Consider the following 17180-nt stretch of genomic DNA (forward strand, 5'->3'; position numbering starts at 1 on the left):
TTCAGCCAGCAGGGACTGGGGCCCGGTCAGTCCAGCCTGGCAGGTCTTCCAAAGGACTTTGGCTTCACCGTGGTCCAATCTCATGTTGGTGCGACTTATAAGGCACACCCTGCCCTCTGTTGTGGATGGACGGTGCGATAGGGCAGGAGTGGCAGAGAGAGATTAGTTCAGAAGTCAGAGACGTGATCTAGACGAGAGATGACAGAGGCTCGGACCAGGGTGGGGGCAGCTCAGGGTACAGGCTGGACAGGCCCTCAATACCTTGCAGAAGTAGCAGGGGTTGAAGGGAGTTTTTGTGGCTGAGGGTTAAGTGGGAGGTGGGGGTGGAGAGCACTGTGGGCACAACTCTTCCAGAGGCTGGAAGCCAATGAGTACGGGCACCAGGGAAGGGGCGACTGGATGGCAAGAGGGAGCGTGGGTTCTAAAGGTGCAGCCGGGCAAGAGGCGTGGCAGTGCCATGGGCCGGCAGTGATGGGGATGTACCCCTCCAGGGTCAGGAGCTGAACTGCTCACCCTCGCCAGGTGGGAGGTCGGCCACCTTTGAGTTGTTGAAGGGTGAGTGCAGGTGCAGGCGCCAAGGTTGCTGGGGAGGGTTAAAAGCCAGCCTCAGCCAGACCCAAAGTCTCTGCAGTCGGGGGAGGGAACACAGAGGCCTGAGGTCTTTGAGTTGGGGGCAATGACTCAAGAACCCCGGCGGATTTACCAGGGAGGGTGATTGGCCGTCTTGAGGTTCACAGGGAAGGGCCAGTGGGAGTGGAGCACCTCCAGGGGCCACTCCCCCCATCCTACAGCCAATGGGCTGGGGTGGGACCCACGACTGAGACAGACGGACCGGTGGGCGGAGGGCCTGGTGGGCGGGGCGGGGGCGGGGCTGGAACATCCTGCGGGAGGAGCCTGAGGAGGGAAGCACCTGAAAGGCCCAGCACTGCGCTCCTCCCTTCCTGCAACAGTTTCACTTTTGTTTTCCTGTCCCAGGGTGTGGGGAGGGAGTCCTGGCTGAAGGCCCGGGCTGGGGCGGCTCAGGCTGGGGTCAGGAAGTGTAAGTGGGGGGATGTAGGTCGCCTGCATAGTGAAGGGGGCGTCAGGGAACGCTACCAAGGGACCCGGACTGCGTGAGGCGGACTGGTGGGGCTGCTGCCTACCCCCTCGTCTGGCCCCAGGGTGGCGATGGGGGAGGCGGAGGCGGAGGTGGGAGCCGCAGTGGAGCTCAGTGGTCTGCCCACCAGCATCCCAGACGAGCTGCTCACTCTCTACTTCGAGAACCGCCGAAGCTCTGGGGGTGGGCCTGTGGCGAGTTGGCAGAGACTCGGCCGCGGGGGCATCCTCACCTTTGAGGAGCCTGCAGGTAAGGGACCAACGGAAAGGGGCAGCCTGGGCCCCGCTGGCCGCTGGCCCTGACCACACACTCCTCTCGCCCGCAGATGCCGCGAGGGTCCTGGCCTGGCCGGAGCACACTCTGCAGGGGGCTCGGCTGAGCCTGCGGCCAGCCCCACCACGCGCCTCTGCGCGCCTGCTGCTCCAAGGATTGCCTCCTGGCACCACACCCCAGCTACTGGAGCAGTATGTCCAAGCTCTGCTTTGTGCCACCGGGCACCCGGAGCAGCCTTGCCACGCGCTGGCCAGTCCCCGACCAGATCGCGCCCTGGTGCAACTGCCCAAGCCCCTTTCTGAGGCAGGTAAGAGGCGGGATTGGGGCGGCCTGCCTGTTAGGGGAGGCACCCTGTGTTGACTTGGATCCTCCCCACAGAAGCTGGAGTCCTGGAGGTGCACTCCCGGGCCCTGGGCCTGGAGGGGGCTGAGGTCTCCCTGGCCTGGGTGCCCCAGGCCCGGGCAGTGCGTGTGGTAGGAGGCGACCCCCCTGCAGACCTGCTGCTGCTGGAGCTGTACCTGGAGAATGAGCGCCGCAGCGGCGGGGGGCCCCTGGAGGGCATGCACAGCCTTCCAGGGCACCTGGGCACCGTGGTCTCCTTCCAGCACTGGCGTGGTGAGTGGGGCAGGACAGGGAGGTTCCCCACCATGACTTGGAGCCCTGATGACCTGTTCTTTCCCTTCTTCCAAGTGGCCGAGCGGGTGCTGCAGCGGGACCACCGGCTGCAGGGCTCAGAGCTGAAACTTGTCCCTCACTACGATGTCCTGGAGCCTGAGGAGCTTGCTGAGGACGCTGGTGAAGGAAGCTGCCCGGGCGACCTGGGGCCTGGGGCCCCCAGGCACGTTCTCCAGGAGGCAGGAGGACCAGCAAGGGAACAGCATTATGCTGGGGATGTCACACTGGGCTCTGAGGAGGCGCCAGGGCAGTCAGGAGCCTCTCTGAGCACAGGCCCTCAATGGGACAGCTCGTCGCTGGCACCGGCTGGGCCAGTCAGCTCAGGGCCCTGGGGGTCTTCAGAAGAGGAGGGACTGGGGAGCCAAAGGACTGTGGGGTCTCCGGACCCAGTGGAGATCGCCATGCGCTCTTCAGAGCAGGTGGCGTCAGTGAGCCAGGGGCCCGCGGGGTCACCGGGGCAGCAGGGCCTGGTGGAGATGGTGCTGGCAATGGAGCCGGGAGCAATGCGCTTCATTCAGCTCTATCATGAGGACCTTCTCACCGGCCTGGGAGATGTGGCCCTCTTCCCACTCGAGGGCTCAGATACGACTGGATTCCGGGTGAGCAGCCCCTGAGGAGTCCTCACCTTTGATCCTCCTCTGCTACTGGGGGCTCTCGGTGCCTTTCCTGTGCCCTAAACTTGCCAACTTCCCCCCACCCCCGCCCCATGGTCCTGCAGCTCTGCGGAGCCCTGGCCCCATGCCGGGCAGCCAAGGAGTTTCTGCAAAGTCTGCTGGGCAGCGTTAGCTGTCACATGCTGAGCCTGAAGCACCCAGGCAGTGCCAGGTTCCTGCTGAGCCCAGAGGGGCAGCACCTTCTCCGGGAGCTGGAGGCACAGTTCCAGTGCGTCTTCAGGACAGAGCATCTGGCTGGGGCCGTCCTGGACATGGACCTGGAAGAGGTGGACACGGAACCTGCCCCGCCCTCCCCTTGTTACCCCTGCCCAGCGCTGCCTCCACCCTTGCTCAGACGCCTTGGGGGCAGGTGTCCTGGGAGCCCTGACACTCTCTCCCAACAGGTGGGCCCCACTGAGGCCCTGCAGGCCCTCCCTGGCCTCTCCTCCACCCCTTGGCCTCCAGACGATCCGGACCGTGACCAGGAGAACTCAGGCCTGGGTAGGGATCCCTGGGGCCCCAGGACATCCCGCAGCCCTTTCTTGACCTCAGGCTCTGTGCTCCTCTGCACTGTGCCCATCGGCTGAGCGGATACCCTCCAACCCCTGTCTCCATCTTCCTCTCGGCCCCTGACTGCCCCGTCCTGGCTGGGCTTGACCCTTGACCGGGTTCCTCTCCCTGCCCCCCAGAGGAGGTCCGAGAGCTGCTGGCCACTCTGGAGGGCCTGGATGGGGAAGACTGGCTGCCGCTGGAGCTAGGGGAGGAGGAGCCTGAGGGGCAGCCAGAGGAGGAGGTGACAATCCCCAGATCTGGGGAGGAGCCCTTGGCCCCCAGCACAAGAGAGCCTGGGTGGCTACAGGAGGAAGCTGAGCTACAGCTGGCGCTCTACCGGTCCCTGCAGCCGCGGGGCCAGGCAGCCGAGCAGGAGGAGGCCGAGCTGCAGCAGGCCCTGGCCCTCTCCCTGCTGGAGCCGCCCCCCCTGAGTGGGGAGCAGGAGCTCCTCTGGGGCCAGGGCCCAGGTGGCCGGGCCCAGCTGGAGGTGCACGCCTCCTTCGAGCGGGATATGGACGAGCTGGACCGGGCCTTGGAGGCCGCCTTGGAGGTGCACCTCAGGGAGGAGCTGGTGGGGGCCCCGGGCTGTGTGCTGCCCGCCGAGCTGTGCGCCCGCCTGGAGCGGTGCCATGGCGTGAGTGTTGCCCTGCACGGTGGCCACATCGTCCTCCGTGGCTTTGGGGTCCAGCCTACCCACGCGGCCCATCACCTGGCGGCGCTGCTGGCTGGCCCCCGGGATCAGAGCTCAGCCTTTCCCTTGGCGGCTTCCTGCTCCACACGTGAGTCTGCAGCCTGGGAGTGGGCGGGGAGGGCGACCAGCGCCCTGAGCATGGCCTACAGCCTTTCTCCTTCCTGCCTCAGTGCCACAGCAGAGGCCGAAGGAGCCCCTGGGCAGGCTGGAGCGTCTCGCTGAGAGCAGCAGTGAGTTCCAAGCGGTGGTGCAGGCCTTCTGTGACACACTGGACACGGCCCACGGCAGGATCCACGTGGTGCGGGTGAGGCCATTTTGTCTTGCCGCCTCTGGCCTCTGGGCTCCTGGCACATTTTGCTTTGCAGAGCCCATGGCCAGGGAGACAGAAAGCTGTGGAGGTTGGGGGTCCCAGCCCGGGTCCCTGTTCTGCCAGTGACAGGTGCCTGCTGCCGCCTCCTCGTGTAGAGCGTGGGGTGCTGGCGCCATCTCGTGGCTTCTCTGAGGATTGCTCCTTCCGCAGACTGCATTTCTGGGGGCTCCCCTGCCAGCCATGGGGGTGGCTCCAGCAAGAAGAGGGTTGGTTGGAGGCGCTTCCTGCATTCACTTGTAAAAAGTGGCAGCTCTGAGCATGGTCTCGTTGCAGAAAAGGCTGGGAACTACTGGTGGGGGAGCCAGAAGGAAGGAAAAGGAGGCTGAGAAGGAGAGGCTTGCAAGGCAATGGGGTAGACGATGGAGGCAGTGGTGTCCCGAGGGCCGGTGGGGTCAGAAGGAAGGGCTGAGGAGGAGGCTGAGCCAGGCTAGTTGGCTGGCACGCGAGTGTGAGAGCAGTGCCCAGAGACAGGTTAACTGAGCACGAGCTGGGCTGCACACTCACGGCCGAGGGGCAGGAATCTGGGGCCAAACGAGAGCTGGGAAGCCAGGCGGCCCCTTGACTCTTGAAGCACTGAGCTGTGGGTGGGTGGGCCTGGGGTGGGGTAGCAGCATCAGCAGCCTGGATCTGGTCAGAAATGCAGAAGCCCAGGCCTTCCCCAGCCCTGGCCCAGTCAGCCAGCAGCAGCACCACCGCTGTCCTGGTTCTACTGCTGTTACTCCACGAGGAGGACTCTGCTTCCATTTCTGGACTGAGCAGCCACCACTCCTGCCCTTTGTGGAGGACAGACCTCCTGCACTCGGGCCCCAGGCTCCTCTTGAGGTTCGGCTGGTTGCCTGTGCAACTTCTTCCAGCAGGACCTCTATGACTGACGTCCGCTTGAGTCTTTTCTCCACTTAATTTTAGAGACTGTCTCTTGCCTCCCTCCAGAGATGTGGAGAACGAGCTTCCCTTCCCCCCGTCATTTCTTCCCTCGTCCATCTCACATTTGGTCAGTGACATTATTTTTATGTTGGCAAGGTTGACAAACCAACATCATCGTCCGACTGTCATGACACTGCATGCCTGGGCCATGAGTTCAGTTCAGTCGCTCAGTCGTGTCCAACTCTGTGACCCCATGGACTGCAGCACGTCAGGCTTCCCAGTCCATCACCAACTCCCAGAGCTTGCTTAAACTCATGTTTGGGCCTTAGGTTGATCAATATATTATAATAACAAAAAAATATTTACCACTGGACCAGAGAGGGCAAAGGGGAAGGAAAAACCTAGTTATTAAAACCATGTTGCCCGAAAGAGAATATTCTAGGAGTCAAGGGCAAATGGCCATTAATTTCATTTACTCTCTTCGTTTTTCTTTGTGGTGCTTGGCTACTGAGTTTCTCCTGTTGACTCCGTCGCCCTCTTGCATAGATTCCTTTTCTGTTTAGTAGAAGTATCTCCTTGAGTGAGTAGTAAACATCTTGGACTTTTAAATTTATTTTGCCTTTTGCAACTACAATTTGATATTTTTTCAAACAAAGCATGCTATGTATTTATTAAAACATTTCTGTGGACTTAGGCACAGCTGATTCTTCTGTGCCTTAATCTGTCCTTATTTTGTTTGCACCATAAATAGTGTGGCTGGGTATAGCGATCAGGATGAAAATATGTTTTCCTTCAGATCTTTGGAAGACTTAACTCTTTTTCTTTCCTTCTCAAAATTTTTTTGTTCTTGGAAAGGTAAGAAAAAAAAACCAATAAAACCCTTCTGTGGCCTCTTAGCATCCAGTATTAGTGGTGAGAAGCCCAGTATGAGAATGTGAGATTTTTTCCACTTTTGTATATCGACTTTGGTGTGCGTGTGCGTGTGTGTGTGTGTGTGTACTCTTGTAGAGTTTCCTTTCACTTTGAAGGCTGATGTTTTCCCAGCAGGTAGGGGCCATGGGTGTGCCTTTCCCATCATCCTTGGCATTTCTTTCCATCTGAAGATGCCGCCTTCAGCTCAGAGAAACTGTCTTCCATCAAGCCCTTCTTTGCTCCCGTCGCGTCTAGCGTCTTCTTGTGGAGGTCCTCCTACTGAGATCTTAGACCTCCCGACCCCTGTCCTACATCAGTCCTCTCACAGTTCCCAACTCTTTCTTCAGCTCTGCACTCTGAGTCACTTCCTGATCTCTATCTTCATCTTATTATTTAGCCTACCCACTGGATGCAGTTCAGCAATTCCATCCTTAATGTAAGAACACTCTAATTTTCAGCCTGTTTCTTTTTCACAGTAGGTAGTCTTGTTTCATGGATACAATATTCTTTTGCATCTGTCTGAAGTGACTAGAATTTCTTAAGAAACTTTTTGGGTCCCTGAGTTGGCTCCTCCTGGTTGACTACCAGGTCGGTCACCAGGTCTCCCATTACTGGGAAGTCCGGGGTATCTCCTGGCGTTGGGGGTGAAGTTCTGCCCGCAGCGCAGGCACGGGCTCAGCTTCTCTCTGTAGAGGCGTGGCTGTGGGTGCTGGGTTTTGGTTAGTGGATGGGTTGTCCACCTGCAGGCCCCCCCGGAAGCCCTCCAGTGCCATTTGAGGCCCTGTGGAGGTGGCAAAGGTCAACCTCATGTGGGCTACTGAGTAGAGCATGGCAGGAGCTGTGAGGTCTCCCCAGGCTCTGAACTCCTCCAAGAGGGCTCCTTGGGGCTCAGCCTTGCTGGGTGGCCCAGAGGCACAAGTAGCCTGGCTCTGACTGATCCCAACCCCCACCCCCGACCCCCTGCCTCAGGTGGAGCGCGTGCTACACCCGCTGCTGCAGCAGCAGTACGAGCTGCACCGGGAGCGCCTGGAGCAGTGCTGTGAGCGGCCGGCCGAGCAGGTCCTGTACCACGGCACAGCGATGCCCACCGTCCCCGACATCTGCGCGCACGGCTTCAACCGCAGCTTCTGCGGCCGCAATGGTGAGACCTGGGTCCCTGCGGGGGCGTGGGCTCTGCTCCCTAGAACCTCCCTTACCGCCCCCCCTCCCCGACCCGGTGCATTGCCTCCCGCAGGTGCGCTCTACGGACAGGGCGTGTACTTCGCCAAGCGCGCCTCCCTGTCGGTGCTGGACCGCTACTCGCCCCCCGATGCCGAGGGCCACAAGGCAGTGTTCGTGGCGCGGGTGCTGACCGGTGACTACGGGCAGGGCCAGCGCGGGCTGCGGGCACCCCCTCCGCGGCCCGCCGGGCACGCGCTCCTGCGTTATGACAGCGCGGTGGACTGCCTCCACCGGCCCAGCATCTTCGTCATCTTCCAGGACACCCAGGCGCTACCCACCCACCTCATCACTTGCAAGCACAAGTCCCGGTCTCTCCCCGAAGACGCCCCTGCGCTCCTCAGCACCTCCCCAGCCACCTGGCCCTAGAGGCCCCCCTCGGCCCGGCCTCCCGCTCCCTATTGCCGTGCACAGCCCTACCGCCCCGCCTCCTGTCGTGGTGCTGTGTCCCCCCTTGGGCAGGGTTCCCCCCACCCCGGCTTGGGCCGGGCCGACCACCAGGGGTCAGCAGAGCCCGGGAGGAGGGTGGCCGGGCCAGACCTCGCCCGAGCGCGACTGTGTCGTTTAAATAAACGTGCCTGTGGAGCTCCGGGTCCGACCTCTGTTTTGAGGGTGCCTAGGGGCGGGGCCAAGGCCGAGCCGCCGCGACTGGGGGGCGGAGGCCGACCCGGCGCGCCCCCGAGCGACCCCGCGTCGCCCTAGTGTCACGCACGCTCCCCTAACGACGTCTCCTTGGCGACGGGCCGCCCTCTGCGCGAGGGGAGTGAGCCGTGCCCGGCGGCGGAGGTGGGGGGGGGGGCGCTGTCCCAGAGAAGCCGCGCTGGCGCTCCGGCCCCGCCGCCGCCGGGAGCCCCGGCCCCGCAAGCACTCGGGCGCCAGGACCGCACGGGCGGCGCTCGGTTAGGGGCCGGGGCGGGGCTCTGGGCTCGCCCCGCCCGCACAGCCTGCGCAGCTCTCCCGGCACCGGCAGTCCGGCCGCACCGGCCGAGCCCAGCGGAGCTGAGCCATCGTGCGCGTAAGACCTGGGCCGGGACGGGGAGGCGCGCGGCGGGCAGGAGCTACGGGATGGGGTGGGGGCAGCCCGGAACCAGAGACTGCGTCGAGGCCCTTCCTCCCTCGGGAGGATGCCATCTCCGCGCGCGGAGACTGCGGAACTGGACGGGCGGTGCCCGGGGTGTGGGCAGGAAAGGCCGCCGGCGGGGTGCGGCTGGCGGCGGGGCGCCGGGCGGGGGGCTTGCCGGGAGGCAGGGTGCGGAGGGGCTGTGAGGGGTGGGACGGGCCGGGGCGGGGCGGCCCCCACCTCGTTGCCCGCCGTCTCCTCCCAGCACAGAGCCCACATTGTGCCCCCGCGCCAGCCCAGTCCCTCCAGGACGGAGCCCCGTTCACCTCGTGCACGCCCGCGCGTGGGGCCCGGGCGCTGAGGGGCGTGCGCGCGTCGGTGCCGGTGCGCTTCTGCGGCCCCGGCCGGGCGTGTGCGTGCCGCGCAGGGAGGGCTGCTGGAGCGGCGGCCCAGGCTCCCTCCCAGCCTCGCTGCAGCACAGCTCCCGCGGCCCACGCCGATGCGGCTTCAGCTATTTATAGGGCTTCACTGCGGAGACCGAGGTGGGGCTGTGCTGGGGTGGGGTAAGGCGACGGGGAGCCCTGTTGGCTCGGACAGCTTGGAGGTAGAGCTGGTGTCGAAGGCCTCTGAGGGGAGGGGCAGCAGCCAGTGGTTCCCCATGGCCTGCCTTGTTTGCTGATCGAAGGATTAGGGGAGACAGGGTCCAGGTTTGGCACAGAGGGGCCGGAGGCCGGTGTCGGTGTGATGGGGTGGAGGTTGGGATCAGTGGCCTCTGATGGGGTGAGCCCCTGGGCGATGGTGTGGAGGGGCCAGTGTTTGGGTGACTAAGACAAGGGAGTGGCAGTGAGTGTTGGGGGGTGTCAATATCTCCGTGCTGCAGGGAGTGAGGTCAAGGTCTTGGGTGGGGGGTCACTCTATGGATATCTGAAGGATGAGCTGGAGGGGTGAGGCCAACCGTGGATGGCTGGAGAGGATCGTCCGTCCTGTCCGGGTTGAGAGGGTTCAGCGTGTGGATGAGGGGGGACGTAGGAGCGGTGTGGGTGTCAGTGTCCAGGTGACAGGGCGCCTGCGGTGGGTCCCTGTTTAGGTTAAGAATGTGTAGGTCAGTGTGGGGCAGTATGCCCCCATACACAGAGGTGTGATCCCCTCCTGCTTTCTCTCCAGGAGGCCATGTCGGGCGAGGACCAGGAGGTTCGGGCAGTGGTTGAGGATGGCTCCAACGGGGGCAGTGGCTCGCCCAGCCCTGGGGACACGCTGCCCTGGAACCTGGAGAAAACCCAGCGGAGCCGGCGAGGTGGAGGTGGCCCCGGAGGAAATGGGAGTGTCTTGGACCCTGCCGAAAGAGCAGTCATCCGCATTGCAGGTAACGCTCAGGAACTCGGCCTGTCCGGTTCATCAGCTCTTGCCCGTTGGCTGAGCCCCTGCTGTGTGTTCTGTGCGGGGCTTCAGGTGTCGGAGGAGAGGTCCGGGGGCGGTTTGCAGGGCGGAGCGGGCCTCTCGGTCCCGAGTGAGTGCGGGCAGCACAGCGCCACCTGCTGGCCGCGCCCGGTCAGCTGCACGAGGCCGGAGGTGGAGCTTGCGGAGGGCGCCTTGCCGCTCTCAGGACGAGCCGTCAGGCCCCAGTGATGGTGACACTTCCTTAGGTTGCTGGGGCAGAGCCGCCTCCCAGGGAGTAGAAGCATGTAGGGGCAGGACAGGAGGGACCACCTAGTTGGTGGAGTCCCAGCCCCTCCCTGAGCCAAGATCCTGCCTGGCCTCCAGGAGCTGCCATCCTGGAGGAGGAAGGGGAAGGTCCGGGGCAAGGACCCTGACCGTGTGGGCTGGCAGCAGACAGCGGCTGCGCCCTCTGGGAAGTAGGTGACCTAGGGCTAGAGGCGAGGGGCGGGATGTGCTGCGAAGGGAGGAGCCAGCTGGGGGTCTCCAGGTCAGCCCCGTGGGCAGGACAGAATGATGATGGGGGTGGGGGGCGGGGGCGCGGCGGGCGGCGCCCCTGCAGGAGGCCTGGAGGGTGGGCCGACGTGGGTGGGAAGAGGCCAGGAAGCCCAGTGCTGGGCGGGACGGTGCAGGCGGCAGCGAGGGACGTTGTGGGTGGGAGCACAGGGATAGCTTGTGGGGGTGCGGGGAGCTGGAGGGTGCCGCTGCCCGGGGCCTTGTGGACGCGGCTGGTCCGCGGTCTTTTTCACATGTCACATCTGGATGCGAAGGAACGAGGCCCTCTTTCACCCAGGGGAAGGTGAATCCTGAACGTGCTACCGCAGCTCGGACCCCGGCGCTGACAGCGCCCCCACCCCATCCCTCCGTGCCGTCCCGCGAGCCCTGGAAGCCGCGGGCTTCTGGACACGGGGTGCGCAGCGTTTCCAGCTGGAGGAACGCTGCCGGGGCGTTCCGGGGGAGGGCGTTTCTCAGCCCTGGGAGATGGGGCTTGCCAATCTGATGGGTGGCAAAGACATTGTCTTTTAAAAACATCATATTTTCTTCTGTACATTTCCGATTTCAGCCCTTTTATTCGTAATTTAAAAATTTTCTTTTTAGCGTAAGAATTTCATACCGAAAACACTCTGTCTCCCAGGTTGCAAGGGAAAGCTCTCGGTAGCGGCGGCGGAGGCGGAAGCGGGTGGGCGCGCCGGGGGCGGCCAGGTGAGCTCGCTGGGTCTGGCGGCCAGCGAGGAAGGGGGCCCCTGCCGGGCCGGGCGCGCAGATTTCGGGACGTCGTTGGGCCGGCGACCGGGTCGGGGGCGGGAAGGGGGTGTGCGCCGGCCGGGAGGAGTGCGGGGCGGAGACTAGGAGCCTCCGACGCCGGGAGGGGCCGGGGCGCGCGGCCGCCGCTCCCCGGGGCCCCGCCCGCCCGTGGGGCATCCTGGGTGCGGGGCGGGGCGGGGGCGGCTCCTTTAAGCGGCGCGCGCGGCCGCAGGGGCCGAGTGGCCGCCGGGGACTGGAAGCCCGCTCTGCGCCGCAGCGCCCAGAGCGTCCAGCGCCCGCCGCCGCCATGGCCGCCCCGCCGCCGCCCGACGAGCAGGACTTCATCCAGGCCTACGAGGAGGTGCGCGAGAAGTACAAAGGTACGGCCGCGGTCCCCGCCCACCCTGCGGGCTGCCTGCCGGCCGACTGGCCGGCCCTGACAGGTCCTCCGGCCGGGCAGTCCGGCGTCTGACACCTCGTCTGCGGGGGTCGTCCCGATCAGAGCCCAGACCCCCGGCCAACCCCCCAGCCTCACTCGACCGGCGCGGCCGCCGGCAGCGCGCTCGGCGGAGCCCGGTGGTCATGCCCTTAATAGGGCATGGTGCGGCGCGGGCGGGTGGAGTGGGCCGCCCTGGCCAGTGTCCTGTGTCCGGCGTCCGTGCACAGCAGACACGTGGGTCAGTCTGAGCTGTCCCCTACCCCTCGGTTGGGCGCGTCCCCCAGAAGCGCGGGTGGCCGCCTCTGTCTGGCAGTGGGTCACATAGCTGCTGTCTTTCCTCACCTCCCCAAATTGGTCAGCACCTAGGCTGCCGCCCAGCTTTGGCAGGGACCCTGTGACGCCCCTTTACTGTCTGCTGGGGAGAAGCTGTGGGCTGGGGAAGTCGGGTCAGCCCCCTCTTCCTCTCTATAGGAGCCCACTCGGGGGCTTTGGCAGACCCCTGCCCCTGCTCCACCCGCCAGGAGCCCCTAGGTCTGTCCAGGCCTCCCTGCTGTCCGCTGCCCGCAGCCCAGCTGCCTGGGGCGTGAGCTCTGAGCAGGCATGGGCGCAGCCCTGGCCCCTGGCCCGCAGAGGCTCAGCAAGGGTCGAGGTGGGGCTCTGGGCAACGCTCAGCCAGAGCAGGTCCCAGCCCCACACGGCTGGTTATGCTGGCTCTGCCCCCAAGGGCAGTTCAGGGAGAGAGGTCCTGCTGGGACCTTGCCTGGAGCCCTGGGCAGCCGCTGTCCACCCACTGACCTCACCCAGGCAGGGGAGATTTCACCCGGCCCTAGGCTCATCTCTGCCGGGCGGTCGTCCACTCACGGCTCTCCAGGCCCTGGCCGGGTGGACGTGCTGCGTGCTTCTCCCACTAGCACTGTGGGTGACCTGCTTGCCTCTGTGACCAGTCGCTTGGGCTGGAGACACTGCTGTGACTGTGAGCTCCTGAGCCTGCAGGGAGGGAAGGTGTGTCTTGGGCGGGCTGGCCTGACCCAGGGGTGTCCATCTGGACACGTCCAGGGCAGGGAGCAGCCGCCCACCTGGGCCGCAGTCCTCCTGGCAGGCCCCAGGATGGAACTGTTCATGAACTGGCCACTCTGAATGAAGTGGGGACGTCGCACAGAACGAACAGCGCTCTGTCCAGCATCTTCCCGTGTGACTTCAGAGCCCATCAGGGCATCAGGCTGGAGTGTCCCAGCCTGAGAAGCCCTGGCCCTCTGCTCCCTGGGGTGGTGCCCACCTCTCAGGAGCGAGGCCTGACAGGACCCTGTGGGCTTCTAGGACTGGTGTGGAGCTGACTTGGCCATGCCCCTCCCCGCTGGCCTGGTTGCTGCCCTCGGGTGCAGGGTGCCTGCCTGAGGTGGCCAGTGCCGTGGCTCAGCTCTGATTGCGGCACAGGCCTGGGGCGGCTGAGAGTGGCGAACTGGGGAAGCAGGTGTGGGGGCTGCTGGTTGGGGTAGGGAAGGCTTCTGGAGGACCCGAGTCCCTCAGCTCCTGGCTTGAGCCATGGGAACGGGTAGGGGGCTGGGCTGGGCCCAGGCTGGTCAGGGCCACGGCCAAGGCCCGGGGACGGTCTCAAGGAGGCAGAAGAGGCCAGGCTGTGGGCTGCGGGCCTGACGGCTGTGAGCCCCTCGGACCCACGGAAGCCTGAGGCCCTGGCCCATCTGCCCCGCCCCGCGAGGAGTGCTGCCCCCTGCGGGGAAGAGAGGTGAGGCCTGCTGGGCTAGAGGCAGGAAGGAGGCAGGGGTTCCCCTCCCCGGGCTGCAGTGAGCACTAGCAGGCTCAGCCCTCAGGGACCCCTGCCCAGCTCTGCACACCCGCTTCTGCTCACTCACTGGCCGGGGAGGGCCTGGCGCCGCCTCCTGGCCTCGTCCCCTCTGGCATTCGCCCCGCCCCCACCCTTGCCCTGTTTGCCCTCTTGGACGCACCCTCCCCATCTGCCTCCAGAATCCAGCCTCTGCTGTGACCTTCGTGCCCTCCCCGGACCCTGGGGCACCTCCCTGTCCACACTGGACCTCACTGTCCACACTGGACGTGTCACTCCCCTGGAAATCCCCCACACTCCCCGCAGGGTCCTACTCCTCCCAGGGCCTTCTCCACTTCCTGTCTGCTGGCCCCTGGCTCCAGGGCAGATCCCCACAGGGCTGGAGAGCCAGGCGGGGCTGAGGGAGGCTGCAGAGGCCTGTGGTCTCTGTGGGAGGGCAGGGAGGGGGAGTTCGGGTGATGCAGGCCAGGCTGTGGGGGGAAGGTATATGGTGAAAGAGCCCCCCAAAGCCCCGTGGCGGCCCTTTGCACATGGGTCCAGAGGCCTGTCCAGGAAGATGGGACACAGAGTCCAGGACAGGGAGTAGGCGGTCCAGCCAGGAGGGTCTGGGCAGCCTGTAGAGAGTTCAAGGCTGTGTCTCGGGGCTGGGAACCTCAGTGTGGATTGGGGGAGGGGGGCTGGAGGGTGCCCACCAAGCTGCTGCGGTGGTCCTGGAGGGGGCACAGATGTGGAGTGGGGAGAGCAGAGGTGAGCAATGTCCTCGGGGGTGTTTGTGGGGGCAGGTCCTCCAGGCAGGGCTGGGGTAGGGGGTCTGCTGGAGGCACAGCAGGGTGGGGCTGGGAGGCGGTGGCAGTGGTGTGGGGAGTGTCCTCGAATCTGCAGGACGTTTGCCCGGCTGGTGGGATTCCCTCACCTCCCTGTTCAGCCCTGACGGGATAGGCATCCCGTCACGTGTCCCACCCTGTCCCATCCTGGACTCGGTTACCTGTGTCCCTGGCACCAGCCCCAGGCTCTCAGCCAGGACTCAGGGCGCTTGCAGGGTGAGCGGGTGATGGCATAGGGTGTCATCTTTGGTGGCCAGAACTCAGTGGACAGGATTGAGGTCTGGCAGTTATCTGGGACTCATTGGAGAGGGCTTTTGGTCTGTTTATGGTCAAAAGCTAAAAACAGACAGAAAAGCACTATGAGAATATAAAGAAAAAAGGCGAAAGTCACACTTTGGGTCCCTAGTCTCACTGGCTGGGGTGACCATAGTGTGTGTGTGAGTGAGAGAGAGAGAGAAACAGAGAGAGAATTCAGTGGTTTTAGCGAATTAATAGACTTGTGAAGTCGTTCGCACCATTGATTTCAGAACATTTACAGTCCCCGGCCCCTGGCCAACACTGATCCACTTTAGGTCTCTGCGGATTTGCATGTGTAGGACATTTCATATTAATGGAATCATCCAACTTTGTGTCTGGTTTCTTTCGTGTGGTGTAATATTTCTTCCATGTCATAGTGCGTGGTTCTTCGTTCCTTTTTGTGGTGGTATGATGTTCCGTGGTGTGGATAGACTGCGCTTGGTTTACCTCTGCCTGGGGGGATGGGTTTGGGGGCTGTTTCCACCTTTGGCTATTATGAATATGCTGCTGTGAACACTTGTCTGCCGGTTTTTGTGTAGATGTATGTGCTCATCTCTCTTGGGTATATACCAAGGAGTGGAATTGCTGGAACATGTGTTAATTCTATACTTAACTGTTTGAAGGACTGCCAGATTGCTTTGCAAAGCAGCTGCACTGTTCTGTGATCCCATGAGCAGTGTGTTAGGTTTCCAGTCTCTTCACATCCTTCAGTTCAGTTCAGTTCAGTCGCTCAGTCGTGTCTGACTCTTTTCGACCCCATGAATCGCAGCACGCCAGGCATCCCTGTCCATCACCAACTCCGGGACTTCACTGAGACTCACGTCCATCGAATCAGTGATGCCATCCAGCCATCTCATCCTCTGTCGTCCCCTTCTCCTCCTGCCCTCAATCCCTCCCAGCATCAGAGTCTTTTCCAATGAGTCAACTCTTCGCATGAGGTGGCCAAAGTACTGGAGTTTCAGCTTTAGCATCATTCCTTCCAAAGAAATCCCAGGGCTGATCTCCTTCAGAATGGACTGGTTGGATCTCCTTGCAGTCCAAGGGACTCTCAAGAGTCTTCTCCAACACCACAGTTCAAAAGCATCAATTCTTCGGCACTCAGCCTTCTTCACAGTCCAACTCTCACATCCATACATGACTACTGGAAATACCATAGCCTTGACTAGACGAACCTTTGTTGGCAAAGTAATGTCTCTGCTTTTGAATATGCTGTCTAGGTTGGTCATAACTTTCCTTCCATGGAGTAAGTGTCTTTTAATTTCATGGCCGCAGTCACCATCTGCAGTGATTTTGGAGCCCCCCAAAATAAAGTCTGACACTGTTTCCACTGTTTCCCCATCTATTTCCCATGAAGTGATGGGACCGGATGCCATGATCTTCGTTTTCTGAATGTTGAGGTTTAAGCCAACTTTTTCACTCTCCACTTTCACTTTCATCAAGAGGCTTTTGAGTTCCTCTTCACTTTCTGCCATAAGGGTGGTGTCATCTGCATATCTGAGGTTACTGAGATTTCTCCCGGCAATCTTGATTCCAACTTGTGTTTCTTTCAGTCCAGCGTTTCTCATGATGTACTCTGCATAGAAGTTAAATAAGCAGGGTGACAATATACAGCCTTGACGTATTCCTTTCCCTATTTGGAACCAGTCTGTTGTTCCATGTCCAGTTCTAACTGTTGCTTCCTGACCTGCATACAAATTTCTCAAGAGGCAGATCAGGTGGTCTGGTATTTCCATCTCTTTCAGAATTTTCCACAGTTTATTGTGATCCACACAGACAAAGGCTTTGGCATAGTCAATAAAGCAGAAATAGATGTTTTTCTGGAACTCTCTTGCTTTTTCCATGATCCAGCAGATGCTGGCAATTTGATCTCTGGTTCCTCTGCCTTTTCTAAAACCAGCTTGAACGTCAGGAAGTTCATGGTTCACATATTGCTGAAGCCTGGCTTGGAGAATTTTGAGCATTACTTTACTAGCGTGTGAGATGACTGCAATTGTGCAGTAGTTTGAGCATTCTTTGGCATTGCCTTTCTTTGGGATTAGAATGAAAACCGACCTTTTCCAGTCCTGTGACCACTGCTGAGTTTTCCAAATTTGCTGGCATATTGAGTGCAGCACTTTCACAGCATCATCTTTCAGGATTTGAAAGAGCTCAACTGGAATTCCATCACCTCCACTAGCTTTGTTCGTAGTGATGCTTTCTAAGGCCCACTTGACTTCACATTCCAGGATGTCTGGCTCTAGGTCAGTGATCACACCATTGTGATCATCTGGGTCATGAAGATCTTTTTTGTACAGTTCTTCTGTGTATTCTTGCCATCTCTTCTTAATATCTTCTGCTTCTGTTAGGTCCATACCATTTCTGTCCTTTATCGAGCCCATCTTTGCATGAAATGTTCTCTTGGTATCTCTAATTTTCTTGAAGAGATCCCTAGTCTTTCCCATTCTGTTGTTTTCCTGTATTTCTTTGCATTGATTGCTGAAGAAGGCTTTCTTATCTCTTCTTGCTGTTCTTTGGAACTCTGCATTCAGATGCTTATATCTTTCCTTTTCTCCTTTGCTTTTTGCTTCTCTTCTTTTCACAGCTATTTGTAAGGCCTCCCCAGACAGCCATTTTGCTTTTTTGCATTTCTTTTCCATGGGGATGGTCTTGATCCCTGTCTCCTGTACAATGTCACGAACCTCAGTCCATAGTTCATCAGGCACTCTAGCAGATCTAGGCCCTTAAATCTATTTCTCACTTCCACTGTATAATCATAAGGGATTTGATTTAGGTCATA

The 17180-nt window shown here is 61.4% G+C and overlaps 2 protein-coding genes across 7 annotated transcripts in view; both read left to right on the forward strand.

Annotated features, from left to right (window-relative positions):
- Positions 1-917: 917 nt before the first annotated feature.
- PARP10 (poly(ADP-ribose) polymerase family member 10) lies at positions 918-7889 on the forward strand. The gene is made up of 10 exons (XM_027560426.1): positions 918-1345; positions 1422-1676; positions 1748-1984; positions 2060-2643; positions 2763-2984; positions 3102-3198; positions 3387-4028; positions 4111-4244; positions 7056-7227; positions 7321-7889. The coding sequence occupies exons 1-10, from the start codon at positions 1168-1170 to the stop codon at positions 7671-7673; spliced, it is 2874 nt and encodes a 957-aa protein (XP_027416227.1). The 5' UTR covers positions 918-1167; the 3' UTR covers positions 7674-7889.
- A 336-nt stretch (positions 7890-8225) lies between these two features.
- PLEC (plectin) overlaps positions 8226-17180 on the forward strand; it is a 56513-nt gene continuing 47558 nt past the window's right edge. For 3 of the 6 annotated variants that reach the window (XM_027560346.1, XM_027560347.1, XM_027560349.1), the window contains exons 1-2: positions 8226-8319; positions 9529-9727. In XM_027560346.1, coding sequence (XP_027416147.1) covers positions 9535-9727 — 193 coding nt within the window. In that variant the 5' untranslated portion in view covers positions 8226-8319; positions 9529-9534. Of the gene's footprint in view, positions 8320-9528; positions 9728-11290; positions 11424-17180 lie in introns of those variants that run through there. The other 3 variants (XM_027560358.1, XM_027560362.1, XM_027560367.1) reach the window with 1 other exon arrangement.

Source organism: Bos indicus x Bos taurus, chromosome 14 (assembly GCF_003369695.1).
Source record: "Bos indicus x Bos taurus breed Angus x Brahman F1 hybrid chromosome 14, Bos_hybrid_MaternalHap_v2.0, whole genome shotgun sequence".
Lineage (NCBI taxonomy): Eukaryota > Metazoa > Chordata > Mammalia > Artiodactyla > Bovidae > Bos > Bos indicus x Bos taurus.